This window comes from Colius striatus, chromosome 14 (genome assembly GCF_028858725.1).
Source record: "Colius striatus isolate bColStr4 chromosome 14, bColStr4.1.hap1, whole genome shotgun sequence".
Taxonomy (NCBI): Eukaryota; Metazoa; Chordata; class Aves; order Coliiformes; family Coliidae; genus Colius; species Colius striatus.
The window spans coordinates 21385585-21411830 of record NC_084772.1 but is presented as its reverse complement, the minus strand read 5'-3'; the positions used below and the strand labels follow the sequence as shown (position 1 = coordinate 21411830).

General features: G+C 55.2%; 1 protein-coding gene across 6 annotated transcripts in view; it reads right to left on the bottom strand.

Annotated features, from left to right (window-relative positions):
* Positions 1-26246, bottom strand: part of ACSF3 (acyl-CoA synthetase family member 3) — a 60435-nt gene that overhangs the window by 24141 nt on the left and 10048 nt on the right. For all 6 annotated transcript variants that reach the window (XM_062007605.1, XM_062007606.1, XM_062007608.1 and 3 more), the window contains exons 4-7: positions 19682-19836; positions 19078-19223; positions 13273-13385; positions 679-805 (exon numbers count right to left, since the gene is read on the bottom strand). In XM_062007605.1, coding sequence (XP_061863589.1) covers positions 679-805; positions 13273-13385; positions 19078-19223; positions 19682-19836 — 541 coding nt within the window. The remainder of the gene's footprint in view (positions 1-678; positions 806-13272; positions 13386-19077; positions 19224-19681; positions 19837-26246) is intronic.

Here is a 26246-nt window from a genome sequence, read left to right as displayed (position 1 = left end):
GCAACACAAACAAAAGCTCTGCTGGACCCTGACTTCTCAATACAAAAACATCAAAACACAACATTCTGGCAACTTCCAAACCCCCTCCTGAACCACTCCCCCCCCCCCCCCGCTGAAGACACCTGCTGGGATCCTCCCCCAGAAATCTCAGTTTGCCATGAATATTAAGGGACAGTCCCTTGAAAAGCTCCCCCATGACCCCAGTGGCCAAGCTCACGAACCCAGGGACACCTGTGCCCAAGGTTTTGAGCCCACACACCTTGTCTTTGAACACTCAGCCCTGAGCATGACAGCAGACTCCCTGCAGACACCACCCTGGCACCAGAGCTTCGTGGGGCTTTCCCACTGACGTGGCTCCTGCAGAAGTTCAGTGAAATCCCACCCACCTGCAAAGTTTATGTCCCCAAAACACGAAGCACCTGTAGATGATCCTTAGAAGCACACACCCTTAACATACCCCATTACTTGGGTGACTGACTATGGCCAAGGCAAGTGAAGCCCCTTGCTGAGCCCAGCTTTGGGGGGCATGTCCAGCCTGCACCCCCAGCCAGGCTGTGCCCCCCCAACTCCAAACCAGCCCCCAGCAGCTGGGGCTGCCCAGGGGTCAGAGCAGAGCCGCTGCCTCCCCCCTCCCCTCACTGCCCTCTGCCAGATGCCGTGGGGCAGCCGTGCCAGTACCTGTTTTGAACCAGCCATCGGGTGTGAAGGCATCTGCTGTGTCTCTGGGTCTGTTCCAGTACTCACGGAAGACGGAGGTTCCCTTCACGAGCAGCTCCCCCTCCTGTCCCTCCAGCCCTGGGGTCACCTAGGACAAGCACACAGTGAACACTGTCATCCCTGCAGCTGCAGAGCCTCCACAGCCTGGCCCAGCACCACGGCTGCCACTGCACTGGGGCAAGCAGCACCCACACCACCTGCAGCAACTCCTTCCTCGAGTGGAACAGCTCCCCTGAGTGCCTTACACATTCAAACCACTGCAAATATACACCCATGTTATATGAAAACAAGTACTGTCACCCTAGAAGTTGAGAGTGTGGGCAGCAGGGTGAGGGACGTTCTGCTGTCCCTGTGCTCTGCCCTGCTGAGGCCTCATCTGGATCCTGTGGCCAGCTCTGGGCTCCCCAGCTTCAGAGAGACAGGGAACTGCTGCAGAGAGGCCAGTGCAGGGACAGCAAGATGCTGAGGGGTGGAACATGTGTGTGAGGAGGAAAGGCTGCAGCCCTGGGGCTGTTCAGCCTGGGGAAGAGAAGCCTGAGCTCAGGGGCACCTCAGCAAAGATGCTCAGTCCCTAAAGGGTGGGTGTCAGGAGAATGGGGCCAGTGTTTTTTGTGTGGTGGCCAGTGCCAGGACAAGGGGTGACAGGCACGGGCTGGGACACAGAAAGTTCCCCTTAAACACAAGGAGAAAGTCCTTTGGTGCTGAGGTGAGGGAGCCCTGGCCCAGGCTGCCCAGGGAGGGTGTGGAGGCTCCTTCTGCTGCTGATGTGTTCCCATATGGGGCTGTGCCATGCTGCTCCCTGCTCTGTTGACAGACAGATAACTTTGCTTTCCCAAACTGTCAATCTAACACTTTTCCTTCCCCCGGGAGGTGGCAGGAAACACCATCTGATCCGTTCCCAGCGCCACGCCGCTCCTCAGGCTCACGGCTGTCGTGACACCTCGGCACGGGCAGGTTTTCTATGGCAACAAACCAAACCTCCTGCTGTCACAGCACGTGGAGAACCACAGCAAGGTCAGGGACGTGCCTGCCACAGCTTGGTGCCTCATGTCCCCTCACAGACATGGATGACAAGGACACAGGCAGGCTGTGAGATGAGGCACTAGGACTCTGCTAACCTCAACTCCTCTGCAGGGAAGATGTGCAAAGGCACTGCTGGGATGGCAGCTCATCCCTCCACTGAGAGCATCGCGGTAATGGGAACTCTGAGCCACTTGGTACTTGAGCTGCTGCAGCAGAGATCCACCTGGGAGCCCGAAAGCAGCAGTGCCAGAAACGCAGCCACGAGGGAAAGCGGGAACAGCAGGGCTGGAGTGCCAGGCAGGATCCCAGGGCAGGGCAGCCTGTGATGCAAACGCAGCTCCTCTCATGGCAAATGCTTCAAAAGCTGCTTTTAAAGCACAATTTGGTTGCAAGTGATTTCATCCTGATGTGCTGTCTTAGAGGCTGGGGTGACGTGAGGATCTCTGTGTGCTACAGGCTGGGCTGAGCCCCCAGAGCCTGGCTGGGCAGTGTCTCCACCGCCTGGAACAAGCTGCAGGAGAAAAGGTCACTGAACAAAACTGGTTTACCCAAATGATAGCAAGGGTCTCCAAGAATGGTGCTGGGTGAGTGATCTGAAAGAGGGAGCCTGAAGACCAGACTATGCAGGACAACACAGAGAAAGCCAAGGCCAGGGAGAGCTCAGGACCAAACCTCCGTAACTGCAGCAGCAAAAGGGCAAGAGGCACAAAGCCTGGGTGGGCAAGTGTGGCAGGGACATGGTGGGTGATGCAGAGGGAGCAGCAAGGAAGAGTTTCAGTGCTGTTACAGAGGCTGCCTGTAGTTCCTGGATGCATCTCCCCTCACTCCTTTTCCATCTGCTCCAGCCACAGCATCACAAAACAAACAATTTCCTGAGCTGTGCCTCCAGTTCCAGCTTTGCCATTGGGTAACACAGCCATTGCAACACTGCCTGGGACACCCCCTTTCCTTCCAGGGCCAAGCCCACTCTGCTCATCTCCCTGCCAACGCCACCACGTCCCACAGCTGGAGACAGCAGGCTCCCAAAATCACCATCACAGTACAGGTGCTTCAGCTACTACTACCAGCCTCTGAGGGCAGTCCCTGCATCCCCTGCACGAGCTACAGCAGCTGCCCCTGGCTCAGGGGGCACAGGAACGTGTCCAGGCGGGGTTGGAAACCTCCCGAGAAGGAGCCTCCACACCCTCCCTGGGCAGCCTGGGCCAGGGCTCCCTCACCCCAGCACCAAAGGACTTTCTCCTCCTGTGCCAGTGGAACTGTTTGTGTTCCAGTTTATGTCTGTTATCCCTTGTCCTGTCACTGGCTACAACTGGAGATTGTTTTGTCAGTGCTAAATGCAAGAACAGGTGTCAATTTGGCTCCAGCAACTGCCTTCAGCCCCAGCCTGTCCCTCTGAGCCCTGCCCAGTGTGGGCACAGCCAGCAGTGCCTGCTCCTGCCCCACCTGCACATGCCATGCCGGGGTCAGAGCAGCAGAGCTGCCCCAGGGACCAATCCTGCCCGCTGTTTACCTGCAGGCTGCCGTGCCCGTGTGAATCAACCCTTGAACCGCCTCCAAATTTCTTGTCCTATCAACTCAAACTTTGGCAGCGGCCCAACCCGCGTCTTATCTGGAGCAGAGCTCCTTGGCAGCAGGCACCTCCCTGTTGTGTAATTTAATGATGTTCTGGCTGCCTTGCAAACACTAAACCAGAAAGGCCCTGACGTTATCTTAATAGGATTTTGCTTGCCGAAGCCCCAGTGTCAGCGGCACCGCTCCCAGCGCAGCACGGCCACCAACCGCCCCGACGCCAGCAGCTGCTGCAGACACTAAAACTCAAGCTTCAAGGCATTTATCTGCTACCACCCCTTGCCTCTGATCCCTGCTAAACCCCCCCAGCACCCTGAGCTGGCTGCTGCCCCGCAGGGCTGGGGCCGGTGTGTTTGTCTCCGAGTCTCTGCGGCACCCGCGGCGATGCGCAGGATGGAGGCTGCGAGCATCAGCTCCCCAGTGGCACAGGCACCCCCTCTCCCAGGGCCCTGTTTCCATGCACAATTCAACTGCTTTAATGCTTTTAAGCTGAAGGCCAGGGCACAGCATGGCCCCGAGCTTGCTGTTGGACAGCTCTGCCAGCACAGCACAGCAGATCACATTTGCCACGCATGAAAATAAAAGCTTGTAATAAATCCTTCCAAGGACTAAACCTGGGTGATTATAAAATGCATCTTTTCCCTGCTTCCACTTCACCTCTTTATTAGGAGGAGGCCAGGGAGGTTTGTAAAGGGCTGGGAATCCCCTCTTGGCAAGCAGCCCCGGGGCTGGTTCAGAGCGGCTGTTTGTTTTCTTGCGGTCGCTGACAGGCGCTGCCCTGAGCTCCTGCGGGAACAGGGCAGAGGAGCTTGTCAGAGAATCACAGCATGCTGGGGGCTGGAAGGGCCCTGCAGAGCTGCTCCAGCCTCAGCCCCTGCTCAAGCAGCTTCCCCTGGCTCAGGGGGCACAGGAACGTGTCCAGCTGGGGTTGGAAACCTCATGGAAGGAGCCTCCACACCCTCCCTGGGCAGCCTGGGCCAGGGCTCCCTCACCTCAGCACCAAAGGACTTGCTCCTCCTGTGCCAAGGGACCTTTTTGTCCTGTCATGGCTGCACAGAGCAAAGACTGGGCTCCCCAGGGCTGCTCTCAGCATGTAATATCCTGAACCTCTTTCCTGAGCGAGCACCAGAGGCTGCTGGTCAAAGCACCTCTCTCAGGTTGACCTCAAAGGGGACCCTGCAAGTCCTGCACACACAAGTGTGAGGCAGTGTGTTTGCAGAAGAGTGATTTGCTTGGATGGGGTGAGGGGGGACAGGGTTGAGGGCAGTGCAAGCGGGCTCTGATGGCCCTGTGGATCTCCTATCCTCCTTCTTCTACTTAGTCTACTTAAGACTTCTGTCCTTGGGTCCTCGTTGCCTGTTCCACCCTCCTACCCAGCTACAGCTCACTTTCCAACTCCTTTGCAGTCCCTCATAGAAGCACAGAATCACTTCAGCTGGCAGAGCCCTTTCAGCCCATGGGGTGCAGCCTCTGTCCCAGCCCCATCACCCACCAGCCCATTGCCCTCAGTGCAACACCCACCCGGCTCTGAAACCCCTCCAGGGATGGTGACTCCAGCACCTCCCTGGGCAGCTGTTCCAATGCCTGACAATCTTGCTCCATGAAAAACCAGTTTCCCACAGCCAAGACCATTCCTGCAGCTCCCATCACCCTGGGCTCAGCTTCCTTCAGCACCGCTGCTGCCCGAGCTGGGGGCACAGCCCAGGGTGTGCAGGGACTGGGCACCGACACAACCGACCAATGCCAAAGCATTCACCTCTGTGGGGAGCAAGGAGATGTTCCTGCAGCCCTGCTGCCTCTGCCACAGCCCAACTGCACTGCTCAGCTTGGAAGTGCTTGGCATTTTTCCCCACCTTGTAAATAAGTGATTACTGTGATCAAAATAATTAAGCAACTGAGCCTTTTAAGTGACTAATAGAAGACAATAATTGATACGTGTGAGGTTTATGGAAGTGACGGAGCCCTTTTAGCTGTTCTCACAGAGCAGCAACTTCTTTCTCAAGTGTTTAGGGCTTTTTTGAACATGCTAGATTTGGAAAAACCTGGAGAGGTGCCCCACCTGCCCCCAGGATGGAGCTGTGGATGCAGGATGCCCTGCCTCCCTGCCACACTCCCCACCATGCTGCTACATGAGCTGACCTGCCACCAGCACCAGACATGCTCCCTGGCTCTCAGGAAGCCACTCACTTGCCACTTCAAGACTCTGGTGGCACAGAGGGTGTTGCCATACACCTTGCCCCACCATGGCATCCAACAGCTCAGCCCTCACTGACCTGGAGCTCCAGGCTTTGCCCAGACTCTGCTTTTCCAGACTGGGGGATCACGAGCCATCCAGGACCAGTGCGGAGGGTGGGAGGGAGGTGAGGACATGCTCACCTGCCTCCTAAAAGGAAGCTGGAGACCAGTAATCCACTTCACAGTGCCTTTTAATCACTGTGTCCCTGGGCCACGTTGGAATGGATGTCCTAGAGGTGTGAGGCTGGCTGCAGCATCACCAAGTTCCCAGGCAATCTGAACTCACGCACCTTCGTAATGGAAAGTTCCCTGCTAGGCTGCGTGGCTCTGTAAAAGCATCCTCTGAGCTCCATGTCCTGCAGCATCCTGCAGAAGGCTACCAGGAGGTGATTTAGACACAGACCAATTTTCCTGCTGCATGAAGAAGGCAGATTTCTGCTCCTCAGAGACGCAGCACAGACAGAGGGAAACAAAAACCCCAACAACCCAACCGAGACAGCCCAAGCGCAGACTGTAACCCACCAGGCCACATCTCACGTCTGGTTTTGCAATGTTCACTTTTACAAAAGGGCTGGGAACAGCACAACCAATTTGCTTTTCATTTTGGAGGGTTATAAATGTCAAAGCCAGGCTGCTGCACAGCAGAGCTGCAGCACTGAAGCCTATGTTCAAAAAAAACCCAACCCTCCACTTACAGCCAGTGTTGCTCCACTCAAAACAAAAGTGCTTGTACATATTTTTAGGCCATACTGATTTTTTGGAACAGTTGCCAGACTGATGAGCTCCAGCTGAGCCCAAAAGAACCACAGAAAACGACCCAAGTTTGGGAAAGGTCACTCCTCCCCGCAGTTGTTCCACGGACCTAAAACCTCTTGATGTATATTAACACCATAAATTAGAGGTGTAACGCTATTCCAGGAATGCCAACAGCTCTCCAGGCTGCTGTTCTCATCCCTCTTGTTCAGAGGCTTCAGAAGATAACAAACGAGGCGAGATGTCAGCACAACATCTTCCCACTCCCTCAGCTCTCTTCATTAGCGAAAGGCTCCCGACGATGCTCGCTCCCATTCTGCGCTCATGGGCTGGCAGAGGAGCAGGAAAGGATTCAATTAGTGGCCCACCTTTGGTTGCTTTTTCATGAGCCTCACTGAAACGTGGAGGTCAGTGAGGTTGGGATGTGCTGTGGCTGCAGAGGATGTGCTGTGGCTGCAGAGGACCGCGCTGCCCCAGCACCGCTGATTGCTTCCTCGTGCTGAGCCATCCCACAGCAGCCAGAGCCTCCTGCCTTCAGCTGCAAGGACTCTGGGGCACAGACTGTCCCTTCTCCTGGTCTCTGCTTCTGCATCTTCCCCACCACATCCAGGGCTCTTTGGCAAACGTCTCAAAATGAACACTTACAAGTACTTAGAAGGTGTTTGTCAGGAGGATGAGGTGACACCTTGTTGTGTGGAGGCCAGTGCCAGGACAAGGGGTGACGGGCACAGGATGGAACACAAGCGGTTCCCCTGAAACACAAGGAGAAAGTCCTTTGGTGCTGAGGTGAGGGAGCCCTGGCCCAGGCTGCCAGGGAGGGTGTGGAGGCTCCTTCTGCTGGGGGGCACAGGGCATGGTACACTGGCACCGGCTGTTTCAGAACAGCTGCATGGATGAGATGAGCACACACCAAGCAAGAGGTGCATGAGCAACAGCACCTCTGTGCAGGATTTGGCCCAGAGAGGTGCCAAGTACCCAAAACCACGGCACATAGTCCACGGGCAGCAGCTACAAGGGTGCCCAGACCTTGGAGGAAGCCTCCAAGACAACCCTGGCAGGGGAGCGGTGACCGAGCAGCTCCCCACCGGTTCTCCCGAGGTTTGGGGGAAACGTGAGCGAACCAGAGCTGCTCCTGGTGCCCTCCACAGGGGCATCAACAGCCAGGACACAGGGTGACAGTGCCAGCTGCCCCCAGTGCCCGCAGCCCCACGGAGGTGCTGGCAACCAGCAGCAAGCTGCTGGCAGATGGCAGAGTGACGAGGGGCACGGGGAGGAGGGGTCAGAAGATGCTGGTGGGTTTCAAGAGGGCTGGCCGCAGCCGAGCCGTTCCTGGCCAGGACGACAGCTTGCATATGGATAAACAACGAGATAATTACAACCTTTGGAGGGGGGGAAGGGGGGGAGCAAAGCCCTTGGCTGCAGCATCCTCCTGCTGCCAGCTCCTGTGCCCCATACGTCCCGCTCGGCTCCCTCTGCAGCCTCATCATGAGCAGAATTACTCGCCATAAAAGCCCTGGCTCGAGCCCTGCATTAGATACAGCTGTGAAAGCATTTAGCTATTGATAGACCCCCATTGTCAGGGGCTGGGGTTTGGCTTTGCAGAGAGTGAGCAATTTGGGGAAAGAAAGGGGCGGGGGGGGGAAAAAGAGAATCCAACAAAAAAATTACAACCCGAAAAACCTACCAAGCAACAAACAAACAAATAAAGGAGGAGAGAGACAATACCCGACAGCTTGCAGGGTTTCCAGGCCTCTGCCAGCTGGGAAGCTAAGCATATGAAATATGCATTGCACTGAACAAAGCAAACCCAAACGTTCAGTGCTGGAGAGCTGTAACCCTTTCCTGTGCACCAGAGCCAGGCACGGGGAGAGTGAGAGCCCTGGGCTGCCAAGAATCAGGGGCAACAAAGAGCAGGAGGAAGGGCAGCCAGGGCTGGGGGTGAGGATTCCTGAGTCTGCCTGTAGGGTCAGAGGGGCTCAACAGGCAGCTGCTTAAGGCAGGTTGAGAGTTTGGGAACTGCTTTGGATGTGAGCAGCTACAGGAGCCATTGCTGGGATGGCTCAAAGCAGGGAAAGCTGCTGCTGTCTCCTCACACCCACTTCCCCATCTCTGCTCCCCAGGGATGGGTTGGAGGAGGAGTGCTGCTCCCAGCACTCCCAGGACAGCAGCAGCTCTCCAGGGGAACACACTCCTGCACACAGAGGGGAGGTGAGGGCCATCACACCAGGCACAGGCACTGGGACTCTGATGAGTGCCAAGCCCTGCCCACGCTGTCCCACTGCAAGTGGCCCTGTCCCACGGCAGGCTGCAGAGCGTCCCTGTGTGGGAAGGGACCGTGCAGCCAGGAGGTGTCAGCAGGCTGAAGCACCCTCTGAGGGTACTGGCAGCTTCAGACAAGCTGCTCCCAGGCAGCTGTGTGTCAGCTCAGAGCTCGCAGCCCCAAGGTGCAGCAACAATTAGCAAGGAAGTGGCGTGAGAAGCAGCCGGAAAACCTGAGCAGACTGGATGCAACGGAGCACAAGGCTCACGAGAGCTGCGGGAGCAGAGGGCTGGAGCATGGGCATGAAAGGGATCCAGCACTCTCATCAAGGGAAGGGAGAAAATGAAGGGAAGGACAGAGATCCAGCAAACTTTCAGCTAAGTAGATTATTGATCTTCGGGGTGTGCCAGAAACCAGCTTTGCAAATTGCAGCAGTCCCCAGCTGCAAGCTCAGGCACTTACGGGATGGCAAAGCAGAACCCGTCCCCGCTGGCCCCGCCGCCGCTCACACGCCCGCGTCTGCCCCCGCCACCACGCCGGGACAGCGGACGGCCAGAGGGAGAGGATGTGGAGGGAAACGCTGCTGTGCCCCGGTATCTAATGGCTCAGACAGAGCCAGTGGCGAGGAACCAGCTCAGAGAAACTCTGCTGGCTTCTGTTGTCCAGAGGGAGCAGAAGGCAGACAGCGCAGCCCAACGCGAGCAGCGCAGGCAGTGACCTCGTGAGGCTCCTTGGCACAGGCAGAGGCTCCTGCTGACAGGGAGCAGGGTTCTGCACAGCAGAGCTGAGGTGTGAACACCTCACAGGCTGCCCTGACAGTGTGCCCGACCCCTGGCACAAAGATCATCTGCTGTCAGGAGCTGAGAGGCTGGTGACAATCGCAGAACCTCAGAGTGCTGGGGCTGGAAGGGCCCTGCAGAGCTGCTCCAGCAGCTTCCCCTGGCTCAGGGGGCACAGGAACGTGTCCAGGTAGGGCTGGAAACCTCCTGAGAAGGAGCCTCCACACCCTCCCTGGGCAGCCTGGGCCAGGGCTCCCTCACCTCAGCACCAAAGGACTTGCTCCTTGTGTTTAAGAGGAACTGTTTGTGCTCAGCTTACATTCATTACCCCTTGGCCTGTCACTGGACACTACAGTAAAAAGTGTCGTCTCATCCTCTTGACGTCCACTCTTTGCATACTTAAAAGCATCTCCCCTCAGCCTTCTCTTCTCCAGGCTGAACAGTCCCAGCTCCCACAGCCTTTCCTCATAAGAAGGGATGCCTCGGGGCCCAGCTCCTGCTGAGGTGCTCAGCACCCCAATGGATCTGCCCCATCAAGTTCACCCTCAGCCCTCCGTGCTGCTGGGCACAGCTGCCCCACGGCACAGCCCCGTGGCCCTTCCTCAGCCAGGAGCAGCTCTGCTTTGGCAGGTTCAGCATTGCCTGTGCCATGGCACAGATGTGCACCGTGCTCTCCGTGTCCAGAGCCAGCTCCCTGCCCCGGCAGCGGCGCCGCAGAGCAGGCGGCTGCTGGCAGTGCCCTGCTGCTGGGAGCTGCTCGTTCCCAGCAATTCATCAAGGGACATTTGGTCATTTGCACACTACCAGTGCCAATCCAGGGAGCAAAGCCTGCAGCAGGGCTGGGGATGCTCGGGCCAAACCCACGCAGAGCAGTGCTGGGAGTGTTACCGACGTCAATGAGGAACCTCTGAAGCCTGGTACCAGGAGGGCTGTGTGCCTCCTGCCACTGGCCCCACCACCATCCTCCTTCCACAGGGACCTCTCTGCCTTTGCCAGATGCACAGCACAGACCTCCCAGCCCTCAGCCAACATGCTCTAAGCCCCAGAGCCCTCCTGTGAGCGAGGTGTGGGAGTGTGTGCATCGCGTCCCGTAAGAGGCAAAGGAAAGGCCACACCAGAGCTGTCTGGTGGCGCAGGCAGAGGGGGGTCACCCCCTCAACTGACATCTCTCCTCACCCTGGGGACAGCCCCTCCACCATGGAGGAGCTGCTCTCAAACAAAGCCAGGCCTTTCTTTGACTGCTGGGGCGTGATGAGCACTCGGCCCGTCAGCTCCTCCCTGGTCTGGATAAATCCCACTGACGTGCTCTGTTCTGCCATCGGTGATTAAACAAGCACTCATGCAGTGGCCTGAAGCACATGGGATCACCTCACAGAATCACTGAATCCTTTGGGTTGTTAAAGCCCCTGAACCTGCTGCAGTCCCAGCCCTCCCCTCACTCTGCCCAGCCCAGCACTGACCCACAGCCTCAGCACCTCAGCCCCACGCCTCTGGGATCCCTCCAGGGCTGGGCACTCCCCCAGCTCCCTGGGCAGCCTGGCACAGCATTTAAAAACCCTTTCAGTGAAGAAGTTTTTCCTAATCTAAACCTCCCCTGGTGCAACTTGAGGCCACTTTGTCTTGTCCTGAACCTTTAACTTGAAGAAGAGACCAAGAAGAGGCCACAACCTCCTGTCAGGGAGTTACAGGGAGTGACAACGTCTCTCCCTTCAGCCTGAAGAGACTCCCAGTTAAGCTGGGAGAAGAGGCAAAGCAGGTGAGAGGCAAAGGGACAGCCTTTCAGAGAGTGACCAACCCATCAACCAATGCCCAGAGGCAAACTCTACCCACTCCCTCCCCAGCTGATGTCTGGAGAATTCACCAGAACATTGAACAAAGCCCCCAGGGGAGAGCCTGAGGGAAAGGCAGCCATCAGCAAGGGGCACGAGGCCAGCACCAGTGGGAGCTCCTGGCAGCACTGTGAGATGCTGGTATGGACCTCAGTCACCCACTCTGGGGGCTGAAGGGTGTGTGTATGAAACGGCTGGGACAAAAGGGCAAAGCCCCTATCCCAAATATAAACTCAAACAGCCTGAGGTCACGGGAAGGAAAAGAGTTAAGTGAAACCCTGGGCTTCCAGCACCAGACACAGGTGATCTGGGCTCCCAACACAACCACAAGGAAGTATTGAGCAGAAAAAAACCCCATTACATGGTTTTTCCTCTCATAATTCAGAGGAGCAACGTTCACATTTCATCCTGAAAGCAGCTGCACCTTGGGGAATCTTGAGTCTGAGACCTAATTTGTAAAGAGCTTAGAGATCTCTTCGGGTGAAAAAAGCATGACAGCATTATTATTAAAATGGACACATTATATTTCATGTCTCAGTTCCATACAAGTGAGGAAAAAACCTCCCAAACAGCCCACGGTGTAACTCCAAGATGAGGGGATGTAACACTCATCCAGTGAGGTGATAAAGGACACGGCTCCCTCCGTGTTGAGTGCTGCACTGCAGCAGCCTCTCTGGGTCTCCTGCTTTGCCCACACCACAGCACCAACATAGTAAAGAGCAGCAGACCTTCTGCTTTGTACTAAAAGCCACAATCCCTGGCCACAGAAGTTCCTCTCAGCTCTCCCTTGGGCTCCTTTTGCATGTCCAGGGTGGGACCCAGCGCTGTGTTACAGCATCAGAACACAACCCGCTGCAGCCTGACCCCAACCCACACAGGGAGCCGGTCCCACTGGCTCCTCCAGCTGCCACACACACCATGCAAAGGCTTTCTCGAGCCTTTCAGCAGTCCTTACACCAGCAGTGACTCTGGTAGAACCTGCCACAGGGCAGGAAGCTCCTTTGGAACCTTTGGCATACACGTGGCTGGCTGAGAAGCTGTTTCCCCTGAGGAAGGAGTGGAGCCGTGTGTTTCAGGTTGAATCTCGTGCCTGTCTCCCACCCACATGGTGCACATGGCTGCTGTAATTTCTGTCTCACACACAACATCACACACAGCATCTCTCTCACACAGCATCTCATCTCTCTCCTCAGCGGAGCCCCTACATCATCTGGCTATTGATCTGCCAGAGGCGACAGCACTTGCACCCACAATGAGGATGCAAAGGAGATGTGGCAGGAATGCAGACCCTGCTCAGCCACTTCTGCGGGGACAGAGGGAAGCTGAGACAGCAGGGACAGCAGGACATCCCAGACCTTGGGCTGGGGGCTGCTTCTGCAGTGGGGAACACACAGCACCCCAACACAGGGGCAGCTCATGGGGAAAAGGACCCAACTGCTTCACCACTGAGGATATCTGACTTCTGAGCTCCCAGAACTGCTGGTGCAGGTGTCACTCAGCAGCTGGGGCTGGGCATGGAGCTGGTCTGGAAGCCTGAAGGGTTTCCCCCTGCAGTGCTATGAAAATGAAAGCAGTGTCCAAGGCCACCTGTCCTGCCCTTCCAGTTCTCACTGTTAACCCCCTGACCAAACCCAGTGAAATCAACACAGGCCCTATTTCTAGGGTGAAAGATCACTCTTATCTCCAGCCTGCAGGTGTTTAGTGCCTCTTTAGACAGGAGTAGGCTCCACTTCAGTTCCTTTCCATGCCTTGTTCTTACCTTCTGCAATAGACTTTGACTCTTGGCCCTGGCTTTCAAAGGTCAGGCACACCCCAACTCATCTCCTCTGGGGCATCAACAGCCTCAGCAGACAGACCACCAGCTCATGCAGCCTCCACCTCCCACTCCCATGCAGGGGGAGTTCCTGTCTGTCTCAAGGACAACACATGTGCAGTCTGTAACGTACCATGGCTACGGCAACCCACTAAAGGAACAAGAGAAAGGGGAAACTCCAAAGAGCATCACCGAGTCGCTGGGAATAACAGCAGCACAGGCCTGGCTCCTTCAGAGGGCTGGGGGGAGGAGAGAACTTTTCATGAAGCAGCAGAGGACATGGCTGAGCACTACCTGTGTGTGGTCTTCATCTCCCTGAGCGTGGACGATGTAGGAACGAACCCCATTCTTCATGGTCTCCGTGGCAATGCGCACTTGCACCCCCGGGAGCGGGGTGCCCACGGCCCCTGCAAAGGCAAAGAGGGCTGAAACAACAGAACCAAGGATGCAGAAGAGCTGCTGCTCGTCTACCAATGGCCTGTGCAGACTGTGCTGGCACTAAAGAGCTTCCTAGCAGGGGGTTACCCCACGCTGTCTGCCGGGGCATACGCCGCTGTGCCAGCTGCCTTGGCCATGCCCAGGGACACACACGTGTCTCCAGCCCTGGACAGGCTCTCTTGGGCAGTCTTTGAGGAGAGCAGCACAGCTTTGTAGCTCAGCAATGAAGCTGTATTTAACAAGATAATCATGAAAAAAGCACCATGAAACCTCAACAAGAGTGTGAGAAGAAAGAGCAGAACCATCACTGGAGTGGCTCACTGGGCCTGGCAGAGGAGGCAAGGGCTTCCCAGTGGGAGAACTGCAAGGGATTATCTCCCTTCTCTGAGACATCAATACACTGTATACAAAACATCCTGGGAGCAAAGCAGAGATCAAACCCACACCACTCTCCCACAAGCTTCCATTTTCAAAGGCAGGGTACGTGACACGGTGTCACAAACCATTGCTATTAAGCTCCAAGATGCTTCTGCAAGCCAGAGCTCCCCAAGCTGCAGCATCCCCACCCCTTGGTTTAGTGCATGCTCTTCTTGGGGAGCATCAGAAAGCACAGAAGCAAGGGCAGCTTTGTTCCTGTGCCCTGTCTGATGGGGGGGTCTCTGGTGCTCACGGAGTCGTGGGCATCTGCCGACTCGGCAGGTTTTGCTCAGCATCTCAACGGCACCAGACAGGTCTCACTACTTGACTTTCCATGACTTTCCTCCTCTGTGAGTGCTGAGAGGGGATGTCAGAACAGAGCAATCTGTGGCTCAGGAGGAATGGACAGGTCTGGCTTTAAATCACTAAGTGTACTCTTTCTTTGAAGAGACAACTGATTTTTCACCCAGAAAGTCTCTGGCTGGTGATGCCTTTCTGGCTCTGCTGGCATCAGCTCCACACTGGGAAGTCCTTAGAGCACGGTGGGCAGGACCTGGAGCTCAGCACTGTCTTCCCCTTGTCGTATTTCAGACCCTATCCTGGTCTCAGCCTCCTGCTCGAGCCCTGGAGATCTGATACCTGTGACACGATTTTATTTGCTCCACTGGTCAGTTGCCATGGAAATAGATATGTCATTGGAGCCCAGATTTATGGCATCCCTGCAGGATCAGCTCAGAGCAGATGGGCTATGAGGGAGTGAGATTTTATTGCAGCTAAACTACCCCAACAATTAGCAAATCTGGCAAGAAACAAACAGAAAGCAACGTGGCAGGTCTGTGGTTCCTGTCTGCTCAGCCTGAAATTGCCTTCAGCATCCAGCCCAAAGGCAGCCAGGTCCTTCTCTCACCACACACTGCTTGGGCTGCTCTTATCTCATCTCATGGCCAGACACTGCCAGGAGTCAGACACAGAGGACTGCAGCAGGGTAAGGAGGGAGCAGCGTGTGCCAGGAGCCACCACCAGTGCCCAGAGGTGCTGTGGGGAGGTATCTCTGTGTTTTAAACAGTCTGGGACCTGCCACAGTACACTCCAAGCAAGCAGCAAGTGATGGAAAGCACCCTTAATGTTTGCATGCCAAGCCTCCTGAAGCCACCTTCTAGACCCCTGTGGGAATATCTCCTCTGGTGTGAAGAACACTTTGAGGCAACAGCCTCCAGCCTGCCCGTGAGATGGGGCAAAGGCTGCAGGGCAGACACTGCAGTGTGAGCCTTGCAAAGCTCGTGCAGGGAGCAGTAACCAGTGCAATGAACTGCCACAGGCTCTCCCAGACTTGCCATCCCTGGAAGCTCTCAAATCAAGATCAGATGGATGCCTTCCTGGAAGATGCTTCTTCCCTGTCTGCAAGCCACTGATCTCAATGCAGGTGGGTAACAGACTGGCTCACAGCAGCAGGACACGATGACCTGAGCCCACTTCCAGCCTCTGCCTTTGAGAATGGAACACTAAAACCAGCACAGTGCTGCCACACAAATCTGAAGGCACAGAGAAGGCCAGGTGTTCTTCCTACAGTGTTTCAGATCACAGTTCCATCAGTTCATTTCCTCCTCAGCTAAAGTAAAACCAACATGTAAAACAAGTCCCTGTGGAGAGCTGTTTCCTTGCATTTGGTCTGAAAAAGGCTCTCTGTATTTGGGAAAAAGGACAAACTCGGAAACCCACATCTGGAAAGGCTGAAAATGTGCACAGGAGCTGCACAAACCTGACTGTTAATAAAATTGGTGCAAAAACAATAACTAGAGCCTCTCAGGCCCATCCACCATGCCAAGATACACAACCTGGGGCTCCAACAGAGCAGAAGGTTGAGACTGTTCCCAAAGGTCACTGAGGCCACAACTGAGGGTGATCAGAGAATCACAGAATCACTTTGGTTGGCAAAGCCCTTGAAGCTGCTGCAGTCCCAGCCCTGCCCTCACCCTGCCCAGCCCAGCACTGACCCACAGCCCTCAGCACCTCAGCTCCACGCCTTTGGGATCCCTCCAGGGCTGGGCACTCCCCCAGCTCCCTGGGCAGCCTGGCACAGGGGCTGACACCCCTCTCAGGGAAACAGTTTTGCCTCAGCTCCAACCTGAGCCCATTTCCCTTTGTCCTGTCACTCGTTACTGGGGAGCACAGCCCGATCCCCAGCTCCCTGCAGCCTCCTGTCAGGGAGTGTCAGAGAGTGCTGCTGTCTCCCTTCAGCCTCCTCTTCTCCAGGCTCAACACCCCCATTCCCTCAGCCCCTCCCCAGCACCCTGCCTGGCTCTGGCCACGCTGCAGCCCCTCAGTGTCCCTGTGGCAGTGAGTGAGGGGCCAAACACTGAACCCAGTATTCCAGGTGCTGCCTCACCAGCACCAACCAGAAGGGGGTCAACACTCAGCACTGCCTTCCTTTTGTCCCAAGCCATAATCCCAAAGGGAAACTAGGGAGAAATCCCTGCTCCTTCCTTCCCCTCCTGCTCCTTCCCAGCCTGCTGCAATTTGCAGGCTCCTGCCTGTTGGGAAGTGCTGGCAGGGTGCCCGTGGTGTCAGCTCAGGCGGCAGCAGCCAGGCTGCAGGCACCCAGGACTGACACCATTATTCTTTCACCGCTTCTCCTCTGTTTAAAAAAGTTGTCAGCTCTTCCCAGATAAATGTAATTGGCCCTGTGGTCTGTGTCCTCAGGTATCTGGGGACCTCGGTGCTGTGATGTGCCGAGCTGTCCTGGGAGAACTGAAACAGGCCCACGATAAGGCACTCAAGGATCTCACTGTCAACAATACACGGAGTCCCCGCTGTAGCAGCTATTAGCTGCCTCTGATCTAAACCTCCAATTAAAGTGGTGATTAGGCCCAGTGAGGCATCCTCTGGCCATGAATTATTCATCTCCCTTCACAGTAACAGCACCGGGGGGATTAGAAGGAGAGCTGCTGAAAACAGAGGCATTTTAAGCAGGGTTTTAACCATATACAGGCAAACATTTATCTTTCAAATCTTTCATCTTCTCTTCTTCTGGAAACTGAACCCTCAACCTTGCTGCCCCTGCCCCTTCACACCTGTGCTGTGGGTGAGGAGCAGTGCCATGCTGCCACAGGCACCGGCAGGATGGGCAGCACCACGGACTCGACCCTTCCCCAGAGACACTGGGGTGACACGGGCAGGATGGGCAGCACCACGGACCGGACTCGACCCTTCCCCAGAGACACTGGGGTGACACGGGCAGGATGGGCAGCACCACGGACTCGACCCTTCCCCAGAGACACTGGGGTGATACGGGCGGGATGGGCAGCACCACGGACCGGACTCGACCCTTCCCCAGCCACACTGAGCAGGCAGAAGCGGGCAAGGGAAGCCCAAGGACCACTCCTCAGAGGCTCATGATGCTGCAGAGAAGGACATGTGCTGCCTCCACTCCAGAAGGAGTCCCCTGGCAAGCGTGAGGGTCCCTGGATTTACCCACAGGGTGAAGTGCCACCCTTGCAGGGCTCCTTCTTCAAAAGAAAGCCAGTGATTGCCTTGGGCAGCGTGGGGGTCCGTGGTCACCACTGCCTGGCATCTGTCCTCATGACACCAGTGCCCTCTGAGGTCTTCTCTCTGGATACTTCCCTCCTCCTTCTGCCCAGGCTCCGTTCCCAGCCCATCACTCCATTTCTCTCTCAGCTCTCTCGCACTGGATGTGCTGTGGTACCTGGTTACATCCAAGCCTCTAATGGGGTACTATATCAAAAGTTTTTTCACAGCTCCAGTAAATTACAGCTCAGCTTCACCCATCTGCTTCCCAACTGACACTTCCTGAAACAGATTAATCAAGCCTATTCAATTATAAGCCTTCTTTCTGTCAGGTCTCGCTGCTCCACACCTTTACGAGATGCTTCTCTCCCCTCTCGAGGCTGCAGCCCCTGGACAGTGCCTGGAGTGATGGTCAGCCAGGCTTTACCCACAGCCCTTCTGCTTGTAGCTGCAGAGGAGGATTTGTCCCCAGCTGCCCTGCAGACCCTGGAACCCTCTGCCCCAGCTCTGTTCAGCACACCCACCCAGGAGCTGCCCTTCTCAGGGCCAACTGTCTGTCTTGTCCACATTGCTTTCAGTCTGATTTCCCTTCTGTCTCCTGGGAAATTTCTAGAGCCTTCACTCATTTCCCCTCCTGAACAGGAATGAAAGGCAAACATAAGGAGGCCACAGGGACATCCAAATGATCTCTGCACCGTCAGCCTGTGGCGCGGGGCTCACAGACAGCTCGAGCTCGTGCAGGTGGGAATCTCATTTCCCTGCCTGTGGGGATGAAGCTTTGGAGGAAGGGAGACTGGCTGAGCTGGAGAGGAGGAATGACAGTTAACTCTGCATAAGTAAACTAGAGTTTGTGTTTCATGCAGCCCCTGAGCTGTTTTCAGACTAGTGCAGGGGAGCTGTGGCTTCTCCCCTCCCTGTGTGAGCCCTGCAGGGACACAGCTGCTGCATCCCCTGGGACTGGGGTGCAGACCCAGGACAGAGCCCGAGATGATGCCTATGGTGCCATGCATGCACAGGCAGCATGCAGGGAGGAGAAGGTGGCAGAGGGGTGGGCTGGGCTGCTCAGCAGACAGATGGCCACGTTTTTAGCCACAGGGAGGGTGGCAGCATTTTGTATTTTTAATGTCTCAGATCGATTTCTTTCCAGGTTACATAAAGCACAGAAGTGAGGGAAGGACAGAACCAGTGTACAACGAGGTGTGACAATTTCTAATCCCTGGAGAGCCAAGAAACTTGCACTAAAATAAGAGAGAGTAGACATCCTATTTTAGGTGTTCAGTACTGATCAGTGGGACGTGAACTGCCATGTGGGGAATCCTGTGCCAACACCAAGCACACATCCAGTCTCACAGAGCAGGAGCTGGAGATGCAGTCTCATCCCAGTGTTTGAACTAAGGCTTTGGACATAATAAAGCCTCCTGGACAGAGCCAGCCTGGCTGGTCTGGTCAGTGTGCATCACTGTGAGCTCTGCACATGCAGCTTTGCCAATCCACCACAGGCACTGAGCCCAGGGAAACCCACCAGCCACTTCCCACACACTCCTGTCTGCTCCTGGCTCCCCAGTGCCAATTCCCCTACCAGCATCATCGTTCCTACTGTAGCCTGCTCCTCAATCACGACAAATGGTGATTAGATGTATATTCTCTGTGATGAGAAAAGCCAAGAACACTTCAGAGCCAAAGGCCTGTGAACAGTGTGCACCCTCTGGAGACTCCTACCTGGGACACGGACTCCATGCAAAGGGTTAGAAAGCGCCATCCCAATCTCAGTCATCCCATACCTCTCCAGCAACATGTGCCCAGTGATGCTCTTCCACTTCTCCAGGACAGGCACAGGCAGGGCTGCTGAGCCTGACACCATTAACCTGCACAAGGAATCACAGAATCTCCAATGCACCAGGGAATCTGCAGTCTAACACAGGGCTACACAAAGCCTGCTCCTACATAAAACCCTAAGCCAGAAGCCCCAAAAGCCTTTTAACCACTACCAAGGATGTTCCTCACATATAAAAGATCCTCTGTCTGATATAGGGTTTAAGTTAGAGGACACAGTCTCCTAAAAGAGATCCTGCAGGACAAACTGGGGTTGCAGGACAAAGTCCTCAGCCTTGTGTTCTGCAGGGTGATACATATAAAGAGCATCCAAACCCCTTCTGGCTTCACCATGCAAGGGTAGCTCACAGTTCAATAATGTCACCCTGGTTCCTGTCAAAGAGACACTAAAGCACAACAACCAGCACTGCAAAGAGGTGATGCAGCAAAGAAACCTCAGCAGATCCACCCTGGGGACAGATCCCTGCCCAGAGGGACGCTGGTCACCCACCTGATGTTCTCCTGGCAAAAGGCATGGATGAAATCCTGGACTTGAGGCTGGGAGAAATGCTTCTCATAATACTCAATCAGCTTGATATAGATAGTGGGAACTCCCATGAAGACGCTGATACGGGGAGCCTGGGAGCTTAGCAACTTCTGCCAAACCTAGAAAGGAAGGGGATGCACACAGATAAGAAAACACCTCAATATAAAGTGTAGAGGGAAGTGATTGTCAGTGCTGGCAGTGCTAACTCAGGAGCACCAACTCCTCAGCACCTCTGAGCAGGTTCACAAGCAAGGGCTCTGTCAATGCCTCATGGGGCAGTGAGCCCCACCACTGCTCCTTCAGGGGCAACTGAGGTGCAGGACTACAGTGGGACGGATCCAAAGCAAAGCCACCCTGGCTGGCCATAAACAGTCAAACCTCTGCTATCTGAAGCTGCTGGAAAGCACAAACAATTGGCAGGCTGCTGTGTGCACCTCATCCATGCCCACAAAAACAGCTCCCAACCCTCATCATGCTCATTATTGCCCAAAGCACAAAGACACTTAACATTATACAGGTGGGAGCCCACAGACTTGAATCTTTGGGGAAGAAATGCTTGTAAGGCAGATGGCAGAGCTGGGAAGAGAGAGATCATGCACTGGAGCTGGGAGTGAGTGGGAACAGTCATCTTCTGGTGAGTGAGCTCAGATCATCAGAAACCACAGGTAAAACAGCCAGGAGACAGTGGGCAGCCAGGAGGGCCACTACACCAGTCACCCACTTCCCAAGAGGAAGGGACAGGTACTCATGGAATAGAATCATATGAACCCCAGAGTGGTGGGGGTTGGAAGGGCCCTGCAGAGCTGCTCCAGCCCCAGCCCCTGCTAAAGCAGCTTCCCCTGGCTCAGGGGCACAGGAACGTGTCCAGCTGGGGTTGGAAACCTCCTGAGAAGGAGCCTCCACACCCTCCCTGGGCAGCCTGGGCCAGGGCTCCCTCACCTCAGCACTAAACAAGTTTCCTTCTCCTTGTGTTTAAGGGGAACTGTTTGTGTTCCAGCTTATGCCCATTACCCCTATAGAATCATATTCTTCAGCTGCAGCTCCTGCTGAGCTGTGGGAACTACAAATGGGGACAAACTCTAGGAGCTGGCTCTGCTGGGGAAGGATGAAGGCTCAGCCACCCCCTGCTGCTGCCCTGGCTGAGCAGCCCCACCTGGGAGCAGCTACCCACGGCCAGAAGCCATAAATATTGCAAGTGGACCCGTTCCTTCCACACCTCCCCACTCTCCCTGCTAGGTAAGCTCTTCCCAAGGCAGGAAGGATGCAAAGCCATCAATAACTAAAGGGCTCTGGTGACGGCTGCCTCTTTCCTTTCACTCCAGTCCCTGCCCCGTTGTTGACAAATGTATTTGCTAACAGCTCCTGACACCGTGTGCTGCCTCTCCCCTCCCTGCCTGTGCACGCTCAGCTGCACACAAGCACGTGCAAGGGCGAGAAGGAGCAGGAATTGATTGAAGGTGAACAAGTGATTCTCCTTCATGCTGTCACTCTGGCCCCTTCCCCTCCGTCCTGCTCCATCGGGCTCCATTTCATTCCTGGCGCCGGCGCCGCCTCCCATCGCCTCTCGCACTCCACTGCTTCAGAACAATCAGCTCCTAAAAACCACCCCCACCAGCACTATGTTGTTATTCTCAACAGAGCAGGGCACATCCAACAAAGGCACTGTCCCACTCAACAGAGGGGAGCTCCTGCTGCCTCCCAGCCCACAGATGCTCCTCAAAGAGCCCAGACAAACGCACAAGGTGGAAGCCCCCCAGGACACGAGCACTGCGAGATCCCCATGGCATCGGGGAAAGCACAGGGGGAACATGACTTGTCCAAATTGACAGGTGACACGCTCAGAGACAGAACTTGGCACTGCCTTGGAGAGACACATCAGCATGATCCCCTAAACCAGGCTGGAATAGGCAAGATTGCCTTCAGAAGGACTCAAATACTCCTCGCAGCCTCTGTCCCTAAACATCTTTTTCTCTTCAGCCCCCCAATATTTTTGCCATTTGAGGCAGGGTGGAGAGAAGCTCTCCAAAGCCAGGGGCTGAATGCACAGACCTCTCCTCAGCCTGGTGCTCCTGAGAGCCCTTGCCTCGAGCAGGGAGAGCCGTGTGATGGCAAGCAGAGATCGGGATTGTGCCCAAAGAACTGAGGGAGACAGGTGCCCGGGGCAGTTCCATCCTTGCTGTGTGGGGTGTTTTTGCCTTTCTAAGTCCAGAGCAGCTGTGGGGAGTGCAGGCATCCTTCTGGTCTGGCAGAGTTCTTTCTACATGAATTTGGCTTTGGAAAAAACACGAAAACCATCACTCCACACCACCACAGATGTCTCTTGCACCTCAGAGCCCCCTGTCCTTGCACCCCTGCTCAGCTCCTGCCCCAGATCAAATCCTTCCTACTGCCACTGGAGCCTCAGGAGCAGCTTTTCTGTGTCAGTCCGACTCGCCCCAGCAACAGCCCCTTCCTGAAGATAAGCAGCTGCCTTTGGATTTGTGCCACCAGCTGCTGGGGTGACCTGCTGACAGCCCAACATCCCCAGCTGCTCCGCTCCTCCCAGCCAGAGCTGGGCCGGATCCTGCCCTGCCTTGTAACGGTACCAGGCACTGAGCTGTGGCACAGAGCTGGCAGCCCTGAGCCCTCCCAGACCCCGGGCTGTCCAGAGGGCTCCTCACTGCCCAGCCAACTGTAACAGCTAATTCTGGTGTAGAACTGTAACTTCAGGGTTTGAGAGAAGGATCTGGCAGAGTCTCATGACCTGGGAGCCTGGGCCAGGGCTCCCTCACCTCAGCACCAAAGGACTTTCTCCTGTGCCAGTGGAATTTCCCGTGTTCCAGCCTGTGCCCACTGGCCACTACAGAACAAACACTGACCCCATCCTCTTGACATCTGCCCTTTAGGTATCAGCATTGCTGAGGTCCCCCTGAGCCCAGCCTTCTCTTCTCCGGGCTGAACAGCCCCAGGCCCTGCAGCCTTTCCTCCTCACAGAGATGTTGCAGCCCCAGATGCAGCAGAAATGCCCAGAAGCTGGAAAGGAAGCGAGTTCCAGCGTGGATTTTGCTGCGGGTGACAGGCAGCCCGTGCTGCCGCCTCTGCTCACAGACACAACAGCTCTCCTACACAATTATTGGATCATTTTCAGTGGCTATTGATTTTTTTCCAAACCTTTTCAAAAGGAACAATACCCCTAATGCAAGGTTCAATCATCCCTTTACTTCCCTTTGATGGGGGTGCTGGGTTTGTGTCTTGCATCGCTCGCTGCCCTGTGGGCTGCACCGCCGGTGAGGAAAGGGGCTGCCTGCAATTGCTGGAGTGTCTTCAAGAGCAACAGGCAGCAACACAGCTGCAGCCAAACCAGCCTCTTGTTTGGCAACACACTGAGGACAGAGACTCCTGTAACTCTGCAGAAGCCCCAAAGGGATGGCAGGACCAGGCAGCCACGTCCGATGGCGGCTCATCCCCGACGGAGGCAGACGGGTATGACAGGAGATGTGAGAGCATCAGGGGAGCTCTGCTCTCCCCTAAGCACGCCACAGACACCTCCTGAGCAAGATGCAGAGAGAGAAACATTCTTCTCTTCAAAGGGAAACCAGGCCCTCGGTGGCTTCGCCTCATGTTTGCTGTAACCCCAAACTGTTTGCGCTCCGCATGACTCTGGTTTTAATCATTTATTCATCAGTGCAGTCTGATGGCCCCTCTGCATTCCAGGCTGGAGCTTTTAAACCCTTCCTATGCTGTAGGCATACTGAAAAGAACAAGTGCTTTCCCTGGGACCTGGTAATGTAAGTAACTCTGACAGGCCCTGGTTCGGTTTTGCCTCTCTCCACACACACATCAAAAGCCATTACTCTGTAACAGATGCTGAGGACAGACGGCAGAGCCGGGGAGATGGGAAGAAAAACTCTACCTTTGAAAAGCCAGGTCTGCGAGAAGTGATCAAACATAATCCATTCACTGGTGACCTGCTCCTCCCTCCACAGACTCCTCTTTGAGTCTGAAATCAAATTACTCCTCTGAAGCCTCCCATTAACAGATGAAAAGACAATTGCCTTTCTCCAGCAGCAACCGGACGGGAGACACAATCCCCAGCACGCTGCCAGCAGTGCTGCTTGCTTATTGGAGATCAGGCTCCTCTGCCTGGATCTGCCTTTCTTTTACAAACAAGCTAAAAGAGCTGCCCAGAGTGATGTCTGCAGAAGTGACAGATCCAGGGGAGAGGCTCACTGTGCTTCTCCTTCCCAGAGGCGGCTGACTGCCGAGACACAGATCCCCCTGCAGGGCCCAGTGAAGGTGCAAAGCCTCAGTGCCCAGCCTGGTTCACCCAGCCACCAGCAGCAGCAAAGACAAACGCTTTGCTGGCAGCTGTAGCACAGGCTGCTGCTCCTCAGGACCAGGGCTGGAACCAGATGATGGAGCAATGGAGCAATGCCTCACACACCAAGTCCCAGCGAGCATCAGGTCTGCAGTGACCTCCCACCGTGGGGAAAAGCTGCCAGGGGTGACAGCACACTTTGGGAACCAGTCCCGAGTCACACAGTAGCTTTGGACACTCATTCCCACCAGCACAAAGCCTAGAAAGAAGGCTCCAAATAGCACTGAGGATTTTGATGGCTTTATGTGTGGCACTGTAAAACCAGGCAGGATTTTCAGAGGGCTTGATCCTTGGAGGCACCTCGAGTCAGAGATGTGGGAATGCTGCCACCAAAACAACAGTTCTTGTAGGAACCTGAGGGCAATAAATCTGCATCTCAGCACCTTTCTCACTGAAGCAGCTGCAGAGCACAGACAGCACTGTCGTTCTGTGGGCAACACAAAACAGCTCCAAAGTGCCAAGCAGGCAGGGCACACCACTACCAGCTCACAAGGAGCTGAGATTTTTCCTCCATCACTCATCAGAGCAAGCTTTTTCCTTTCATGTCTTTCCCTACGTTTATTTTCCCTCCTGCACTTAAGGCCAAAAGTTCTCCTGGGATCCAGTCTCACATTTATCAACGTGAGGAGCTGACAGGGAGCCTCTTGCCATTAGAACATCTTACCCTTAAGGTAAGATCAGAGGTGATCCAAGGCAAAAACAAGCAAGTCCCATCACTCAAACTCAGAGCAGGCCCACTTTGGCCAAATGCCTCAGCAGAGGACTCTGAAAATCAGTCACTGACCTCACGACTCACTCTGAAAGGCTCCTGTGCAGACCCTGGTGTGGAACAGGGACGCTCCCATGCAAGTGTCACAGCAAGAGGTGGATGCTGGTCTCTGTTCCCCGGTAATGAATGACAAGAGGAAATGGCCTCAAGTTGCTCCAGAGGGGAGGTTGAGATTGGAGCTGAGGCAGAGCTTTTTCCCTGACAGGGGTGTCAGCCCCTGTGCCAGGCTGCCCAGGGAGCTGGGGCAGTGCCCAGCCCTGGAGGGATCCCAAAGCCGTGGAGCTGAGGTGCTGAGGGCTGTGGGTCAGTGGTGGGCTGGGCAGGGTGAGGGGAGGGCTGGCACTGCAGCAGCTTCAAGGGCTTTTCCAATCCCAATGATCCTGTGATTCTGTAAGAGCACTGGCACAAAGAACACGCAGGTTCCCTCTGGCTTGTGTCTTGTCTCTCACTGGTGTTTGCATGGAGTAGCTGTCAGGGCACAGGGTGTGCTCAGCCTGAGCCATCACCCAGCTGGTATGGGGGAAGCGGGATAGAGCGAGTCACTAGGGAATGGACCTTTTAATGTCTTCTGCCCCATCCTCAGAAGCCTTTAAAAAGCACTTGGTCATGGGCTTTCTCTCATGCCCTGTAAGGAGAAGGCTCCCTTGCACTAATTCCTTAAGCAAAGGCATTAGCCTCTCTCCAGCCACCAACTGACACAAAACCTGCACAAATCCAGCATTTTACACTTTCTACTGCTGCATAAGAAAAAAAAGGGCAGAAAAAGGCAGGCATTTCAAACAGGTTAAAGAGCAGCTGAGAGAAACACTGGCTGTCTGCAAACAGGAGCATTTCACTGCTTACTGTGCAGCTGGAGAAGTGAACTCATCTTGGGAGCAAGTTAGGAAGGGAGGCGCGTACAGGGCCGCTCAGGCTGCAGCCTGCTGTGGCTCTGAGGGAGGTTTCTGCCCTCTCAGTTCTCACCCTTGAAAAAACCAACAACAACAACAACATCAGAGCCACCCTTGCCCCACACAGCTGCTAGGAGGAAAACACTTTCAGGGTCACTGCTGCTCTCCTGCCCGTGCCAAGCCCACGTGCCCAGGGCAGCGCTGGGTCCTGCTCCCACGGGCAGCAGCCCCAGAAGGGCTCCCCATGGCACATGGTGCACCCCAAGGACAACACACCCCAGAGGACTCAGCACATCATGTACAAGTGGACTGCAATGCTGGAAATTAAAGGTCCATTTATAAACCCTTTGATTAATAAATGATTAATAGAGGCAAGGGTATTTTTTAATAACTTACAATAAAAAGATGCTACAAAGAGCTTGAGAGAGACAGTCTTAACAGATGGTGCTATAAAGTGAGTTACAACATGTACAGTAGCTAGTGCAAAGTAATGGATGTCCTCATTTAACAGAA